This window comes from Ascaphus truei, chromosome 7 (assembly GCF_040206685.1).
Source record: "Ascaphus truei isolate aAscTru1 chromosome 7, aAscTru1.hap1, whole genome shotgun sequence".
In the NCBI taxonomy this organism is placed as follows: domain Eukaryota; kingdom Metazoa; phylum Chordata; class Amphibia; order Anura; family Ascaphidae; genus Ascaphus; species Ascaphus truei.
The window spans coordinates 35,703,201-35,720,765 of record NC_134489.1 but is presented as its reverse complement, the minus strand read 5'-3'; the positions used below and the strand labels follow the sequence as shown (position 1 = coordinate 35,720,765).

At 45.4% G+C, this 17,565-nt stretch overlaps 1 protein-coding gene across 1 annotated transcript in view; it reads left to right on the top strand.

Moving 5' to 3' along the window:
• NTRK1 (neurotrophic receptor tyrosine kinase 1) overlaps positions 1 to 10,664 on the top strand; it is a 68,474-nt gene extending 57,810 nt beyond the window's left edge. The window contains exons 16-17 of the mRNA XM_075607664.1: positions 1,137 to 1,295; positions 4,308 to 10,664. Coding sequence (XP_075463779.1) covers positions 1,137 to 1,295; positions 4,308 to 4,493 — 345 coding nt within the window. The 3' untranslated portion in view covers positions 4,494 to 10,664. The remainder of the gene's footprint in view (positions 1 to 1,136; positions 1,296 to 4,307) is intronic.
• Positions 10,665 to 17,565: the final 6,901 nt, after the last annotated feature.

Here is a 17,565-nt window from a genome sequence, read left to right as displayed (position 1 = left end):
TATTAGAGCTACAGATACGGGACATTCCCCTGCCCTGACCATGGATAAAAACACTATACTGTGAACAAGATCATACAAATGACCTTTAAAGTGTCCCATTGTTATTCTTAGTAATACTACTCCATATTAAGTCTAATACAGGGGCGCTCAACTCCAGTCCTCAAGACCACACCAACAGATTCGGTATTCAGGATATCCCTGCTTCAGCACAGATTGCTCAATCAGAGGCTCAGTCTGACAAAGCCCAGGGTTGCCGCCTATTATTGAAGGCTAACCCGGAGACATTTTGCAATTAAATTTCATTTTTTTTCAATGTATTTATTTTATTTACTTCTCTTACATTCTCCGGCCGTGGCATCTACTCCGGCAAGGTCCCGTCAACATGGCTCCGCGACGTCGAATGGCGCCGCGTTGCCATGACAACTGAACGTCACGTGACATTAAGTTGCGATGACAATGGGACGCCCTGCGGTGTCGCTTTGCCATGACAACGGGCCACGGCGTCACTTAACGTCCCGTTGTCCTGTCAACGAGATGCCATTTGACGGGGCGCTGGCCATGTTGATGGGACCCTGCAGGGGAAGATCCCGCCGTCGGACAAGGTAAGAGCCGAGGCCCCGCCCAGAGATTTCACAGGTAAACACATAGCCCGGAGATACGTGGCTGAAATCCGTGGTCTCCGGGTCAAACCCACAGTGGCGGCAACCCTGACTGAGCCACTGATTGAGCCTCCTGTGCTGAAGCAGGGATATCCTTAAAATGTGACCTGTTGGGGGTTCTTGTGGAGTGGAGTTGAGCACCCCTGGTCTAACACACTGCTTTTTTCTGTTGCTACTGTATGTTGATGTAGAAAGTAACAACATCAAAATGACACAGTATTATGTGTAATGATAATACCAGTTCTACGGAGTCTTCCAGCTACAAAACTCATGCGAAAAAACAGCCTTAGATTTCTAATGTGACAAACACATCCATAATAATAATAATGGTATATTTCAAAATAAATCTGGTGTTGTGTTTTTGCTCCAGTTTTGCAGCCAAGTGGTGGTGATAAATAACTTCCATAGCTCCATCAGCTGCAGGTCACAGCCCTGCAGGTTCCCCGTCATTGATGTTGTGAGGTTGTCTCCTTGCAGGTCGGAGGACGCACCATGCTGCCTATTCGCTGGATGCCCCCAGAAAGCATCTTGTACCGGAAATTCACCACCGACAGTGACATCTGGAGCTTTGGCGTGGTGATGTGGGAGATCTTCACCTACGGGAAGCAGCCCTGGTACCAGCTCTCCAATACAGAGGTAAACCAGAAGAATGGGGTTACACCGTGTTTGGATGCCTGCCCTATTACAGCAATGGTCCAGTGACTTGGTTACTGTATCACAGAAAGAGCATCTCTGTGCCATAGGTAATGCACAAAACCGGGGAAGTCCCAGTGCTTGGTGGCTGTTACATGTCATCACAGTAATTACTTTTAATGCCGAATCTCTGCCCCAAGGAGCTTGCAATCTAATTTCTGGAGGATCAGACATGAGGATGTAAAGACATGACTCTCCCTAGGTTGCACCCAAGACAGCGACGCTTGATAAGGGTTAAACCGTGGATTACAGCTCGTTTTCTTATGTAACACACCTGTTCTGTGAAGTGCCCCCTTGGTGAAACAATTATTTTTCTATTTAATGCCAAGAAAGCTTTCTAAATAAATAAAAGAAAAAGAATCCGATTTTAATTTCCCAACGCACTAGCGAGATAATTCCATTTTGCCGCCCTGCGGGTGCTGCAGCCGACCTTCTCAGGAACCGGACACGCTAATGAACTCAGGATAAATGGCTTTTTCTCCATCAGTGGGCATCAGGTTACACCCGGCCTGGGGCGTCCTGGCAGGGAGATTGGGAAAATTTGCCAACACAACATTATTTATTTTTGACAACTAATTGACAACTAATTTTATTTCCAGATACTTCTGATTCTTAAGTTCACTGAGAGCTTGGACGTTGAAGGTTCAAAACCCCACTTAGCAACACTATTTGAGCTGTGTTAAAATGTGTCCAGCCATGTAACACATTGTGACGCATGTTTAATGCAAACTTGCAGATGTAGCTGAGGTTATTGCACCCGCTGGCGCGTGCTAGCGGATGGTACAGCGTGCTGGCCGCGCCCCCTTCTCGCGCACGGCTAATGCCATTAGGCTGGGTATATAGTGCGGGCGCGCGCGCGTCAGTTTTAGTTGGCTGAGGATAGCCAGCCATTCTATAATAGGGCTGCGCGCGCGCACGGCAGGGAGCTTGGAGTGGACCGACGAGGGAGAAGATGAAGAAATTAATGATTTCGCGCCGCTACCGGCGCTGTAATGTATGAATGTGTGTGTATGTGTGTGTGTGTGTGTATGTGTGTATGTATGTATGTGCGTGTATGTGTGTATGTGCGTGTATGTATGTATGTGCGTGTATGTATGTGTGTATGTATGTGTGTATGTGTGTGTGTATGTATGTATGTGCGTGTATGTGTGTATGTATGTATGTGCGTGTATGTGTGTATGTATGTGTGTGTGTGTGTGTGTATGTGCGTGTATGTGTGTTTGTGCGTGTATGTGCGTGTATGTATGTATGTACGTGTATGTATGTGTGTGTATGTGTGTATGTATGTATGTGCGTGTATGTATGTATGTGTGTGTATGTATGTATGTGCGTGTATGTGTGTATGTGTGTATGTATGTATGTGTGTGTGTATATATGTGTATGTGTGTGTGTGTACGTGTCAAAGTTAAATAAATAAAAAATATTTAAAAAAAATATTATTTCATACATAATTCACAATACACACACACACACACACACACACACACACACACACACACACACACACACACACACACACACACACACACACACACACACACACACACACACACACACACACACACACACACACGTTGTGTGCGTCCCGGCTGCTTTATCTGAATCTGGGTCCTACTTTCCTTTATTTTTAATACAGTAGTTGTAGGGTTGGAGCAGGGCGTCTGCGGAGCTGAGCATTAACTTCAGCTCCGGGACCTCCTGCTTCTCCAGATACTTACCTCCGTAAGTGGTGCCGGTAGCAGCTTCTGCTGGGCCGTGTGGGGCTATTGAAATGGTGGATTTAAAGGTCCCGCATCACACAGGCCAATAGGAAGCCGTGATCATCTCTCGCGGCTTCCTATTGGCCAGCGTGATTAGGACATTTAAACCTGCGGAGCTGTTACCCGCACCGCTACAGAGGTGAGTATCTGGGGGAGGTAGGTTCAGCTCTGCAGACCCCCTGCTTCCCACCTAGGGGGGCAGCATTTTTTTTGGGGGGGGGGGAGTGGGAGGGGAGGAGGGGGGAGCACCTTCTCCTTTAAGCACATCAAAAGATCACAATAGTGTGTATTTTGAAAAAGCATCCAAGAGAAAAAATGCAGCCGTCACTCCTGGATATATGATGTAATCCAATAAAGACACTTTTTCACCCAGAATGTATCTGAGTGCCGCTGCCTTTTCTCTCTTGGATGAATATACAAACTTGGGATCTACTACAGGAAAAGACCCCCGGACAACATTTGGTGCTCTCCACATTTGTTGAGTTTCAGTACAGTGAGTAAAAGAGTGCGTACTCAACCCAAAAACATTTATTGCACATTTTTAAAAGGCTTCTAAAATATTTTTTTCAAAGTAGAAAATTATTTGAGGGTGATCTATGAAAGGGGTGTGCAAACTGGGGGGCGTGACATTTTCTGGGGGGGTGGGGGGGTTGCTCAGCGCTTATAGAGGTCCCGCGGTCTTCCCAATAAGCTTCTCACGATGCGTTGCCGTGGGGTTACAATACATCGGGATGTCAGAAAAGGCTGGAGAGAAGGTAAGGGGGGGAGGGAGTGAGCAAAGGGGGGGGGGAGTGAGCAGGGGGGGAGAAAAGGCAGGGGGGCGGAAACAAAAAAAGTTTGCGCATCCCTAATCTATGTGACTAGAACGAAACGGTAAAAGTGTGTGCCTGTACATATATCAATGTACAGTATGTGTGAGTATGTATATAATGTGTGTGTGCAAGTATCTATGTATGTGTGTCTGAATATACGTGTGCATGTATGTATGTACATATATATATGTGTGTATATATATATATATATATATATATATATATATATATATACACACACACATATACATACATACATATCCTCATACACACAGAAATATATCTCTTTCTATGCTTCTATTCATCAATTTATATGCTTCAAAGTTTCTCATGTTTTAATGCTACTTCTGCTCCTACATATTCCTTGTTTTGGTCTCTTGCAGGCCATTGAATGTATCACCCAAGTGCGAGAGCTGGAGAAACCCAGGACCTGCCCCACGGAGGTGTACAGCATCATGCAAGGGTGCTGGCAGAGAGAGCCTCAGCAAAGGCTAAATATCAAAGTAATCCACAGCAAGCTGCAGGCCCTGGCGAAGGCCCCGCCTGTGTACTTGGACATCTTGGAGTAAGTGGCCAAATAAAAGAGAAAAAGAACAAGAGACGATGAATCTTTTAGGAAGGGACCAACCACTTCAGAGGCAAAAGTCTGAATACCACTCAATCCCATAAAAAGTGATGTACTATTGAAGACTGTGCTAATATTTAAAATCGAGGATCTGAATCCTCTCACTAAAGTGATGGACTCTCTCAGTAAATGATAGAACAAAATGTCTCCTTGACCACTCATGAAACTTGATGAGTAGGGTCTATGAAGCCCTAGAATGGAACGATGGAGCTTGGGAAAAGCAGATTATAATAATGCCTTGCATTTATATACCACCTTTCAATGCTAAAGCGTCTTGACATTATGCTTCATACGTACTTGTGCAGCTGGAGTTGAATCCTAGCAACATACCGTATATCACTCAGATGTATATGACAGCATGCAAAGAGGGGAAATAAACAGTGTTACTATTACCCAACTGGGTAAACCAAGGATCCGGACAGAAGTTTGTCATTTCAAGACCAACACCTTCACCATTACAACTCCCAGAAGAATGGAAATAATGTATATCGCCTTTGAGGTGGTTGATGTATAGATACATTCCAGTTGCCTGCCTTATGTATGGCTTTGATGATAAACTGAACAATATATATCAATAATGGAAAATTGCTGTCTCCATCCCATTCCACTGCCTGTCCACCGCTGGCACCTGCTTCTAGGACAAGTTACAAGTGACACCACTTCTCCGTATTCTGCAGCTTATGCACTTGGTCTGTCATTAGCAGAACATGTCAAGTGGTTAATTGATACACAACAAACAGAACTGGTATGGCTGAAGATGACAAAGAATTGCCCTCTGGCTGATGAAAGGGGTGAAAGTACGAAAACCTCTCCCACACCAAAGGGGCTTTAAAAAGCATGTTATTCAAAGCTAATAACAGAGCTCCTTTGAAGGATCAAAGGAAAATGTGGTCTATTCTTATGGATTTCTGCATCCTGGTGTCCATAGAATTGAAGGTGGTGTCTATGTTTTACCTATCGCTGACCTGTGGTTAATTTAACCATCAAGACATTATACAAAAAGAGACAATTACCGTTTATAGGCTCCATTAGCTCTCAACATGAAAAAAGAAATGGAGGAAACCCATTGTTCAGCTGTGATTTTCTATCATACAGAAACCTGAAAGATTACTGACGGACAGACAAGTATATTCTGTGTCCACTGTAAGCGATTTCATTTGTAAATCATCACAATCAGTGATTTGGAATCTTGCGGTTATCTTCACCCTACAGAAAAACTTGTGAAAGATCCAGAGAGATCATAGAAGGACATTAGAGGGTCCTCTGTATCTTCTATTGAATTGGAGTGGGCTGATGGAACTTCTATCAAAGAGGAAGTAGAACGTTGATACATTTCCCTAAGTAATAGGACTCCTTGATTAATATTCCAGTTTCAGTATATGGCCAGTAATAGTAAACCATGCTCTACATACAATATGTTCATTAACAGTACACAAAAGAATGGAGTGGGACAACACTGGCATTAACACCTGTAGCAAATGTACATCTTGTGGAAAACAACATTTATCCACACTTTAGGCACTGATAGTGCTACAGACCATTCAGTGGTTAAGATCCCTGACTAACCACACCATTGGCCGCACGAACATTACCACATAACAGATTATCAACTGTACAACAAAGCCATGAGTGACTATTATTTGCTACATTAAGTCAATTTGATACAAATGGTACCTTCTGTAAAAATAACACAATGCAGCCTTGCTGTGCGCTTCACTTCTGTGATATATATATTATATATATATATATATATATATATATATATATATAAAACCAGTGCTTGGGTAACACTCATCTTTTGTGTAATATATGTATGGGGGATTCTGGGAACTTGTAAATGACACCATACTGTATGTACTTTTGCTACTCACCATCTAGACACCTGCAACATTGTCTGGTGGAATGATCTCTCTTGGGTCTTCATATCACGAGACTGTCTCTGGCTTCCTCTATTGCCACTCAAACAGGAATGTTTAGGGGCTCTTCCTCCCTCAGAAATACAAGAGCGAGAAAATAAACTGCTGCCAACTTGTGATGTAGTGAGAACAGAGGATATTAGCTACGGATTGTTATGCATCCGCTGCATTGATGGCAACATGTTGAATCATTAATTTGGGAGCTGTCTTTTAGCATTGGGACTGAGCAAATACATATTACCAACGTCTGCAGAGTCTGTCCCAGCCAACTGTTTCTATAGCACTAAACAAGTGCTCAGGTTAGCAAATGGTTTAAGAGGCTTTGCTTTCTAGGGAACCATAGTACCAAGAAACATAAGACATGCTAAATATATCCAACTTTCCTCATCTGCGTTTGCTGTTTCCTGAGGCATGCCGTTCACAAGCAGTTACACATTCCAAGAGCTACAATGACAAATAAAATGTGAATGACAAAATCCCTTTTGGTTTCTGAATAGCTCACAACAGGATCTTTGAACAGTTATGACTTTAAAACATTAAAGGGTTACCACTAACAACATACAATCTTACTTCATTGACTGACACTCCACCCAGACCTTTGGGACCAGTAGTGCGTAGTGCCGGGAATGAGTGAAACTGTCATCCAAAGACTGAGAAATGTCAGACCAGAATAAGAGAGACTCTCTCTACAAATCCATTCTCAGAATCCCAGTGCCACGAGGATTCCATCGTCCGAAACAGGGATACATGTTTATTCAGAGCCAACGCGGCACACTTGGTATCTGTATCCTTTCCCTCGTCTTCCTTCGGGTCCCATGAAAACCATCATGATAGGAATATGTATGTGTTTCATTAGATTGTAAGCTCTCTGGGCAGGCACTCCGTTGTCACATAGTGGTCTATGTGCGGTGTCAAGGCAAAAGTAGAGCAAACCTGAGGAAAAACAATTATACCAAATATATATAAAAAGAATCCTATTGTTTCCAATGGGATTTTTCCTTCCATACATGTAGTAAATAATATTTTGCCCCAGAATTGGACCATTTTTGCCTTCCTACATAGACCCCATTGTTTCCATTTATTTCAGTAGCACTTACCTTTGCATTGACATTGTACTGTATATCCCCATTTAACCAGTCATGTATCTCCTTTTACAAAGCATTGAACGCACCATTAGCCTTCAATAAGAATAAAGAATGATAACAGTAAGTCTGGAGTTACCAAGTATTCTTTGAAGGGATGTTCATTTTGGTTTCACCCGGGAGAAACCATTGCACATCCATCTTTATCCATTGATGACACTAGGCTTTTTTCACACTATGATTTTTCATTATTGAGACTTTGCCCTTATGTTTTGTAGCCTACAGGAGTTGGGTTACCATCAGTTTTGCCTACTTGAAAGTTAAAGGCCTCGAAAGTCAATGCCCCATTGCACTTAACCCTTTGACTACTGCTCAGGCTTCCTACAGATCTGTGTAAGGCTGAGATTATAGTGGGGTCGTGCGCGCCAGCGCATGGCGTTGCACGGGCCTCTCGCCCGAGTGATGGGTGAACTCAGCTTCCAGTGATTGGGGAGGCGTGGTGGACGCGTCACCAGGCTGGTTCACCCTCATTGGCTGAACCACTCATGTGACGCGGCCGCAATGCAAAAAAGACAAAATAATTTGTATTTAAAAAAAAATTTGCAGCGTGGTCGCTCTGCATCTCTAGCGCAGTCACGCGCACTATGGGTGGTCTCATAGAGAAGATGTATGTTGTTCTCGCCGCACCGTCGTGAGCACTATAATCTCAGCCTGTCAGATAATCAAATAAGAAGGTAATTGGCACAGATTTCAGATACTTTATCCCCAATGGTCATACACGGTTATTAGGCTGCAGCCGGCCCACCAGTTTTAACAATTTAAGAGAGCAGCAGCAGCGTACGTGTAGAGTTAGTCCACCAATACAGTATCAAGAGTGTTACAGTGAGTTGATATTCACAGACAAACTATTTGACAGCACTTCGGTTCTGGCACTGTGGAGCTTTATGAGACCAGTAAAACCAGCTTCCTGACCATTCGAAGACTTACAAACCTTTCCTTGCTGAAGTGTCTTGGCACTCATTACACAGCTTTTGTAGGTATTGGATGAAGGGCTATTAAAACAGGCCCTTCTTTAATATACTCTGTAGCCCTGCTGGAGAAGATCTTAGCCCCATTGATAGGAACAGAGCAGATGTTTTCTCCAGCAGTGGGAAACAGCTTCACAGCATGTTGAATACAAGCCCTAATGCGGGGCTCTTCAACTTGCATCCTGAGGGCCAAACCAGGCCCCTCAATGCCCTTGGAGTGGCGTTTGGACAGCCGTATCCTGCATCACTGCTGTTGCACAGGCGGTTTAATGCATATTTTCACACTGAAACTCACTAAAAAGCCTAGGTAATAACAATATACTGTACAGCACAGATGGTTCCAAAACGTTGATGTACAGATGCAGCCTGTCTTCAGCTCTCCGTAGCCGGGGATTGCCGTGGGAAACAGACAAACCGCAGCTATGGCTAGCTGTAGGGAAAGTAGACATTGACAGCCCGTAGAGAAACAGGGAGCCACGGCTGCCACTTTCCCCGAGCCACGGGAGAATGCTTTTTTCCCCCTCTGGCCCCAGGGAAGGTAAGTCTGGCAACATTTGTATGGCAAGTCGTTTTAGGCATGTATAAAATGACGCCTTGGTACACTACTACTACTATATTTTTTTATAATCCGGCCCATTGGAAGATGAGTTGGAGACCGAGCACGGCGATAGTGGTTCTAGTTATAGGATCGGACTGCAGGCTCTTGTAACTCGGTCTCGGACCCTTGGTGCTACAGTACCAAATGATCTCCGGCGCTTGTCCGTGACTCACCCCGCTGCCGGGACACTCTGCCGCCGGCCGCTTTGCGCTAAGGTAAGTCCCAAACCTTACCCCTTACACTAAAATCCCCTAATGTTAACCCCTACTACTAATGCTCTCCCCTACCCTAAAAACCTTAACCTCTTTCCCTAAGCCCTTAACCTAACCACTAAAGCCCTTTATGTTAACCCCCTAACCACTAAAACCCTTTACGTTAACCCCCTACCCTAACTGCTAAAAGCCCTACAATTAACCCCTACCCTAATTGCTAAAACCCCTGTAATTAACCCCCTACCCTAACTGCTAAAACCCCTGCAATTAACCCCTACCCTAACTGCTAAAACCCCTGCAATTAACCCACTACCCTAACTGCTAAAACCTGCAATTACCCCCCTACCCTAACTGCTAAAAACCCTACAATTAACACCCTACCCTAACAGCTAAAACCCTTTACGTTAACCCCATACCCTAACTGCTAAAACCCCTACAATTAACCCTTACCCTAACTGCTAAAACCCCAACAATAAACCCTTACCCTAACGGTTAAAACCCCTGCAATTAACCCATTACCCTAACTGCTAAACCCCTACAGTTAACCACATACCCTAACTGCTAAAACCTCTGCTAATTAACCCCCTACCCTAACTGCTAAAACCCCTGCTAATTAACCCCCTACCCTAACTGGTAAAATCCCTGCAATTAACCCCCTACCCTAAAACCCAGCCTCTTGTCGAAGCAGGCTGCGGCTGAGGTTCCTCCCTGCGGCTAAACGGCGACGGGACGCTCGCGACCACATGTCCCATTCCACTTGGAACTGTGAAGAAGTAAACATCAGAACTTGCGCCACCGTCACAGTGCAAAGTAGTTATTTTGTAGCTGGAATATACATGCGCCAGGCAGCGTCTATGTATTCATCTTAGGTGTGCCATTCTTGTGCATGTGATGCGGGATTGATGGAGGAGCGGGAGAGGTGTTACATTTACCTTTATGTATTAAGAAACGTACGACTTGCATACATTTTCTTGACTGTTTTATGCTTTGTTTTTTGGCAGAAGTCTTTTTTTTCAGGGCAGCAGGTGTCAAATTCTACAACAGTACAAATACGCGTAATAAACGTGTTGTTTCAGACAGAAAAAAACTGCGAATTTTTGGACGCAAATGCGAAAAGACCATGTTCTTGATGTATACAACCCTTAATCCTGAGCTGAATGTCACTGCTTTACAAGCTGCTATATACATGCCTTATCAGAACTGACTTGGTTACTGAAACGTGTATAAATACTGCTAAGCAATCTTATATCATAAGACGGATGTTCTTAACTCCTGTACTCGAAACCGCCCCCCCCCCCCCCTCAAGGTTTTAAGGATATTCCTGCTTCAGCACAGCTGGCTCCATCAGTAGCTCAGTCGAAGAGCCTGCTTCAGCAAAAGTGGCTCAATCGGTGACTCAGACATTGACTGAGCCACTGATGGAGCCATCTGTGCTGAAGCAGGGATATCCTGAAAACTTCACCTGTTTGGGGGGGGGGGGGTTTAAGGAGTTGGGTTGAGAACTCATGCCATAAGTCTTTCAACGTGAATCCTGAGCCCCCCCCCCGCCTCCATCTCCCCTCCTTGCTGTGAAAGAGTGCAAGAAAAAGACGTTCCTGAATCAGCTACTCACTTCAATTGATTCTGCTGTGACAAATGTACAAACTGTTATGAATATTATGTGATAAACATTTACTGTTCATTTGAAACCTTTGTGTGCTGTGTCAGTTTTCTATGTTGGTATTGCTGAGGGGTATTATGGCTTTGCATAGTTTAGTTAATCTGGCCCTAACTGCCATATAGTGCAATAACACTTACTTCATGCACTGTCTGCCCTTGCTGCACCTGACGCTTTCTTGCTATAATTCTTTGAGCGTTTGCAAGAATGATCATACTTGTTTCATACCAAGAAATAGCAGTCAATGAAGTGTCCTTATACCAGCGTTGATCAACCAGGGTCCCCTGGGATGCCATGACCCTCTGCCAAGGGTGCCGTGGCCCCTGGGGGAAACACTCCGCCACCTACTCAGTTGGCATGCCCCCTGCTGTCTGAAACCGGGTACCAAGGAGAGAGAGGATAGGCTGACAGCCCCCCGCCCATGGATGTGGAGTGTGTGATAGAGAGAAGTGAGGAAGTGTGCTATGTTAGAGGGGGTGGGGGGGTCGGGGTTAGAAAAAAGCTTGAGAGCTCTGTGACAAGCAGTGTTGAATGTAAAGTGTGTTGTGAATAAGAGGAGTACTGTATGAAGTGTGAGTGTGTAAGAAGGGGGTGAGTGTGATGGGTTTGTGAGTGTGAGGAGCATGAGGGTGGTGCATGTGAATGAGAGGAGGGAGTGAGATCTGATGAGCAGGGGGGCCCCCAAAAATCCTCCAGGGGTTCGCTTGCTCAACAATGGCTGAGAACTACCATGGCCACAATGTAACATTGTTTCAGCACCAGGAACTGTCCCTTTGCTTCTGTGTTTTGCCCTCCTCTGCTTGCTGAGAGATACTGGGGAAAGACAGGGTTGCAGACCTGTGTGAGACATGAAAATGCACCACAAGTGGTATTAATGTGCACTGTACCATGGAGAGTTGTTGTCACTTTTTTTTTTAATGTCTGGTGATACACACGTGCCAGCAACCAACCTCGCACTTTAGAAGACCCACAAGGTCAAATCAGCTGTCTGTGAGTAGGTTTACTGGCTGTGCACTTCTGTAACCCAGGCAGTGCTGAAAAGCTGTGTAATGCGGCAGGCAGAAGCTTATAGGGGCTCCATGTTAAAATGGATAAGAAGTAAATAGTGACACTGTGTGCTCATTTGCATGCCATTACCCAGAATCCCTGGCTGCAGTGGAAACATTGTATGCTAAGAGATAATGAGGAAAGACAGGGTTGCAGAGCTGTGTGAATGTGCTAACAAGTGATATTTGTGTTTTCTGCTCATAGTTGAAATTCTAAAACAGCCACCCAGACATGCACAATTGGAAGGCTAAAGCCTGTGAGTTGCTGTGACTCTTACCCTCGTCTACCCCTTAATTCCCTTCAAGCCTTCCTTGCCTGTCTGGGACAGATCAAGCCTCCTTCCTCGCCCCCACCTCCTCCCTCTCTAGCACTGTCCTTGGGCCCATCAATAAATCCTGGCCCTATTGAAATCACAGGCCAAATTTATCCACAGTCCACTCAAGCTTCAATAAAGTGACCGTTCTCTGAGTTGTGCCAGCAAGTACACAGACATTGAGGTTTTTCTGTATTTAACAATAATATATTATATAAAAAATATATATATGAAATAACATAATATATATCATTACTGTATCAAAATTCTGAAACACATCAACCCATATACTTCAGAAGCGTTCAGGAAGCCACACCTGGGGTTGAATATTGGCAACACATACCTAGTTACGGAGGTGCCTGGGTTGAGGCATTGAAGTGGTTAATATAAGATGCAACAAAGACAGCTTAGGCTGCGCTTATAGTGCCTGGCGATGGCGATGCAACGTTGCGCCAAAACAAATACATTGAATTCGTCACATGCGCTTATAGTAGGCGCGATGTAGCTCCGAAAAATTTGTAAGCCAGTATTATTTGATTTTTGGAGAGACAGTCACCACATGTGACAGTCTCTAAACCAATCACAGAGCGCCTACTGCACTCTGCCCTCCCCCTTGGTGACGTCACTGGCCTTGTCGCCAGCGACGTCACTCAAACTTGAAGTTCAACTTTCGCAAATTGCGACAGCTGACGTCATCAGTCGCGTCGCCGTCACTATAAACACGGCCTTAGCTGTTACATTATGAATTTAAGTCATCATCTGGCTCCAATGTTCTTAGGAGCTGAGTGTCTGTGCATCTGCTGTCAGTGTCCTTATCTGTGTAGGTTAGCACAGATTTGTGTTGTCTGCTGCCTCACAATCTGTATTTCATCTGTTATCACCTCCATCTGCCTCCCTTCCTTCCAGCCGCTTCGTACTAGACTGCATTTGTCTTCCAAATGGGTCAAGATCAAGGTCTATTTAACCGCTTGAGTGCTGAAGAAGCTTGACATGCATTACTTTCATGCAGTGCTACGTTTGATAAGTTACATTTTGGAGCCTTAAAATAAACAGACCAGTGGATGTATGTTTAAAGAGGGAATCCAAGCATTCGGTTTTATTTTATATGTAGCATAGCATTGAAGCACCGGGGTCTCTGTACCTGAACCCTGTTAATTTCAGCTCCAGGGACCTCCTTCTTCCTGAGATACTCACCTCCGCAGGGGGCGCCGGTCGCTCCTCCGTTCTTCCAGCAGGGTTCAGGTAATGGCGGAATTTCAAAGCTCCCACGCACTGATATCATCAGGTTCAGCTTCCTATTGAGAGACATAGTCCAGACAGAGGTGTAGTAAAAAAACAGAGAGAAAAATATCGTGTATATTGAAAACATTTACGGATTTCACCAGGGGAATACCATGGATAAATGTAGGTGAGGCTTGCATGGGAAGAAAGTAAGCAAAGGCCATCCTCGGGTTTCCAACGGAATCCGCTCTGGAAGTAGCGTTGGATAGTGACACCGTTGTAAAGTGAGTCCCATGTTAATCAGCGGTGGTGAGCGTTGGATAACTCATTCCGGCGTCGGAAAACGGCCCCATAGGATTGCATTATGATGCGTCGGATATGCCGTCCGTCATAAAGTGACACGACGGATAGCGAGGACCGCCTGCAACGCCTGCCTGGAAACCCTCGAATATCACAATTGTAGAAGTCAAACACATACAGTGTCCAGCAAAAGCAGCGAATAGGACTACATAACCAAATGTCCATACAGTACCTTCCCTCAGCCATATGATAGGAACGGGTAAGCTGTGGGGTGACACCAAGTTGAACTTCCTCACATAATGAAAAGTCCCAGCACTCCGTCCTGCCGGTCCTTGGGTATTGGGTGTGCGGTACCGCTCAATGCAGAAGCAGAAGATTGAGTAGGAAATGTGCTGCCCTACGAAATCTGAAATCATGAAAAAAAGATGCAGAGAAGAGCGCTCCTGTAAAAACCTGAGGTCACAGCCCACCTACGCGTTTCAGGCCGTAGAGCTTTATCAAGGGCTGTAACCTCCGTTTTTTAGATGACCAATTAAAGCCAGACATTTTTTATGGGAGTGCCCTGCTCTGTATCTTTTATTTTCATGATTTCCGAATTCGTAGGGCACCGCATTTCATACTCGGTCTCCCGTTTCCTATTGGTCTGCGTGGCGTGGGAGCTTTAAACTTTAACGCGGTACTAGCACCCCCTTTGAAAGTAAGTATTTGAGGAAGCAGGGGCTCCCCCTGGAACTGAAATGAATGGGGGTCAGCTTCGGAGACCCCCTGCTTTAATCCTATGTAAAAATAATACATTTTAAAAAGGGCATGAATTTCCCTTTTAAATTATTCTTGAAACTCGGAACATTTTCGTTGGTTTTAATTTCAAAGAGGGATTCTGGGACAGTTCAACTCGCATCATAAATTAACCAGATTTCTTCCTATCCCATTCCTGTCCCATTCCTGTCCCATTCCCAAAAAGGAAACAGCATACGAGTAACATTTTAGGCAGAGATAAGGACAGTAAACCACACTCTAAACCAGGGGTGCAGAAACGTTTCCGTCTGTGTCCCCTGCCTGCTTGTGCCCCCCCCCCTGCTTGAGCCCCCCCCTTATCTTGTCTCTGGTGTTTCTGACATCATGTGACATCGCGTCACCAAAAAACGCCGGAGACACGGTAAGTAACATACAGAGGCCTTGTGCACTCCCCCGGCATTTAATTTAGCTGCTTTGGGGAAGAGCACAGGGCCTCTGTAAGCGCCGCACCCCTCCCCCTTCCCCCCAGAAAGTCTAGAGACCCCCAGTTTGCACACCCCTGCTCTAAACTACAGCTCGCAATGTTTACAAACATTTCCCAGGATACAAATTATTTGAAAATATTTCTAGCTGTCCATTTAAAAAAAGAAACTTCGATGAGCTTATTCTAGTGGGTCAACTGTGATACGACCGTATGTCTGTGAGGAGTCTGTAAAAAAGCACACAGCATTAGACAGACAAAAAGCTATTTTTTCTTTCATTTTAATGCCATAGTAAATTAATTAGATGTTGACCACTTTTAAAATCTGAGGGGCAGTGAGGGGCAGTGTTGGACAGTGAGGGGCAGTGAGGGGCAGTGAGGGGCAGTGAGGGGCAGTGTTGGACAGTGAGGGGCAGTGAGGGGCAGTGAGGGGCAGTGAGGGACAGTAAGGGGCAGTGTAGGACAGAAAGGGGCAGTGTGGGACAGTGTGGGGCACTGAGGGGCAGTGGGGAACAGTGAGGGGCAGTGTGGGGCACTGAGGGGCAGTGTGGGGCACTGAGGGGCAGTGTGGGACAGTGTGGGGCAGTGAGGGGCAGTGAGGGACAGTGAGGGGCAGTGAGGGACAGTGTTGGACAGTGAGGGGCAGTGAGGGACAGTGAGGGGCAGTGAGGGACAGTGAGGGGCAGTGAGGGACAGTGTTGGACAGTAAGGGGCAGTGTAGGACAGAAAGGGGCAGTGTGGGACAGTGTGGGGCACTGAGGGGCAGTGTGGAACAGTGAGGGGCAGTGTGGGGCACTGAGGGGCAGTGTGGGACAGTGTGGGGCAATGAGGGACAGTGAGGGGCAGTGAGGGACAGTAAGGGGCAGTGTAGGACAGTAAGGGGCAGTGTGGGACAGTGTGGGGCAGTGTGGGACACTGAGAGGCAGTGTGGGACAGTGAGGGGCAGTGTGAGACAGTAAGGAGCAGTGTGGGGCACAGAGGGGCAGCGAGGGGACAGTGTGTGGCAGTGTGGGGCACTGAGGGGCAGTGTGGGGCACTGCTGGGCAGTATGGGACACTGAGGGGCAGTGTGGGGCACTGAGGGGCAGCATGGGACAGTGAGGGGCAGTGTGGGGCACTGAGGGACAATGTGGGGCACTGAGGGGCAGTGTGGGGCACTGAGGGGCAATGAGGGGCAATGAGGGACAGTGAGGGGCAGTGCAGCTGTAATTACAAAGATACGTTGTGCTCTGTGCACACCCTGATTCCCAGAGGTATTCTGTGCATTTGGCTCTGCCGTCTGCTTAACATTTCCCCTGGATAATGGAATGAGAAGGACAGGCACACAATACATATCGCTGGTTCTGATAGCTGGAAAATTTAGGAGACATGTACTTTAGCGGCCGGCAAACAGCATTCAGAGAAGTTATCACTGGTCACATAAACGTCAATGATATTGCACTTTAGGAAGTTAGATTGTTTGCAGTAGAATATATATTCGTTGGTCCAGAACCTCGATATCTTATTAATTGTAGTCTCCATAAATTGATAGCTACGCCTAACAGCACGACTAAGTGAAAAGAATATGGTGAAATGTCCCTGTCATGAACGAACAACGTATTGTTTTTGTTAATGTATTTTTAAAACTTTCATTTTACTGAGATGTTTCCAAAAAAAAACAAAAAGCGGAAAAGGAGAAAGAAACAGAAATTAAAAAGGAAGGGGTTGGGGGGAGGGTTGCTATGGGGGGGGGGGGGGGGAGAGAGGTGACGGAACCGCAATTACATATCCAGTGACACCTAGCTGTTTATACAATGAAGCCCAAAGAGACCCTATAAAAATCAGTTTAAAGCAGCCATATACACACCTGCTCTCACCCACGCCACCCTGCCACCTCTTCCCCTGCTAATTGAGTTAATACTGACTAACTTTTAAAACTCGCCTCACAAATCAAGCATTCCAACAGCCTGCACTCATGGTTACTGTCCCACACCCACAGTCTCTCCTACTAACCATTGCGGACAAGCACTGCCATCTACTGCAGTTATTCCCTCACCTGCTGTCTCTGTAAATCTCCCATCATACCATTTAGATTGTAAGCTCTTCGGGGCAGGGATTTCCTTTCCTATTGTCTGATTTTGCTGCACTTATTGTATTATTATAATTCCCTGTACTGTATTCTTTGTGAAGCGCTGAGTACACTTTTGGTGCTATATAAATAAAGACATACATACATACAGTTGTGGAACTTCAACATTATTTTAGTAGTTATAACAACAGAGGAGAACAATCACAGCTTTGCTTTTATCTACTGTACAATCTATGGTTCCCATGTCCTATTAAATCTTTGACTGGATGTTTAAGGACGGAGATGAGTTTCTCCATAATCATAACTTCATGGATTCTCTGTATCAATACTCTTTGGGATGGGACAAGATGGCTCTTCTA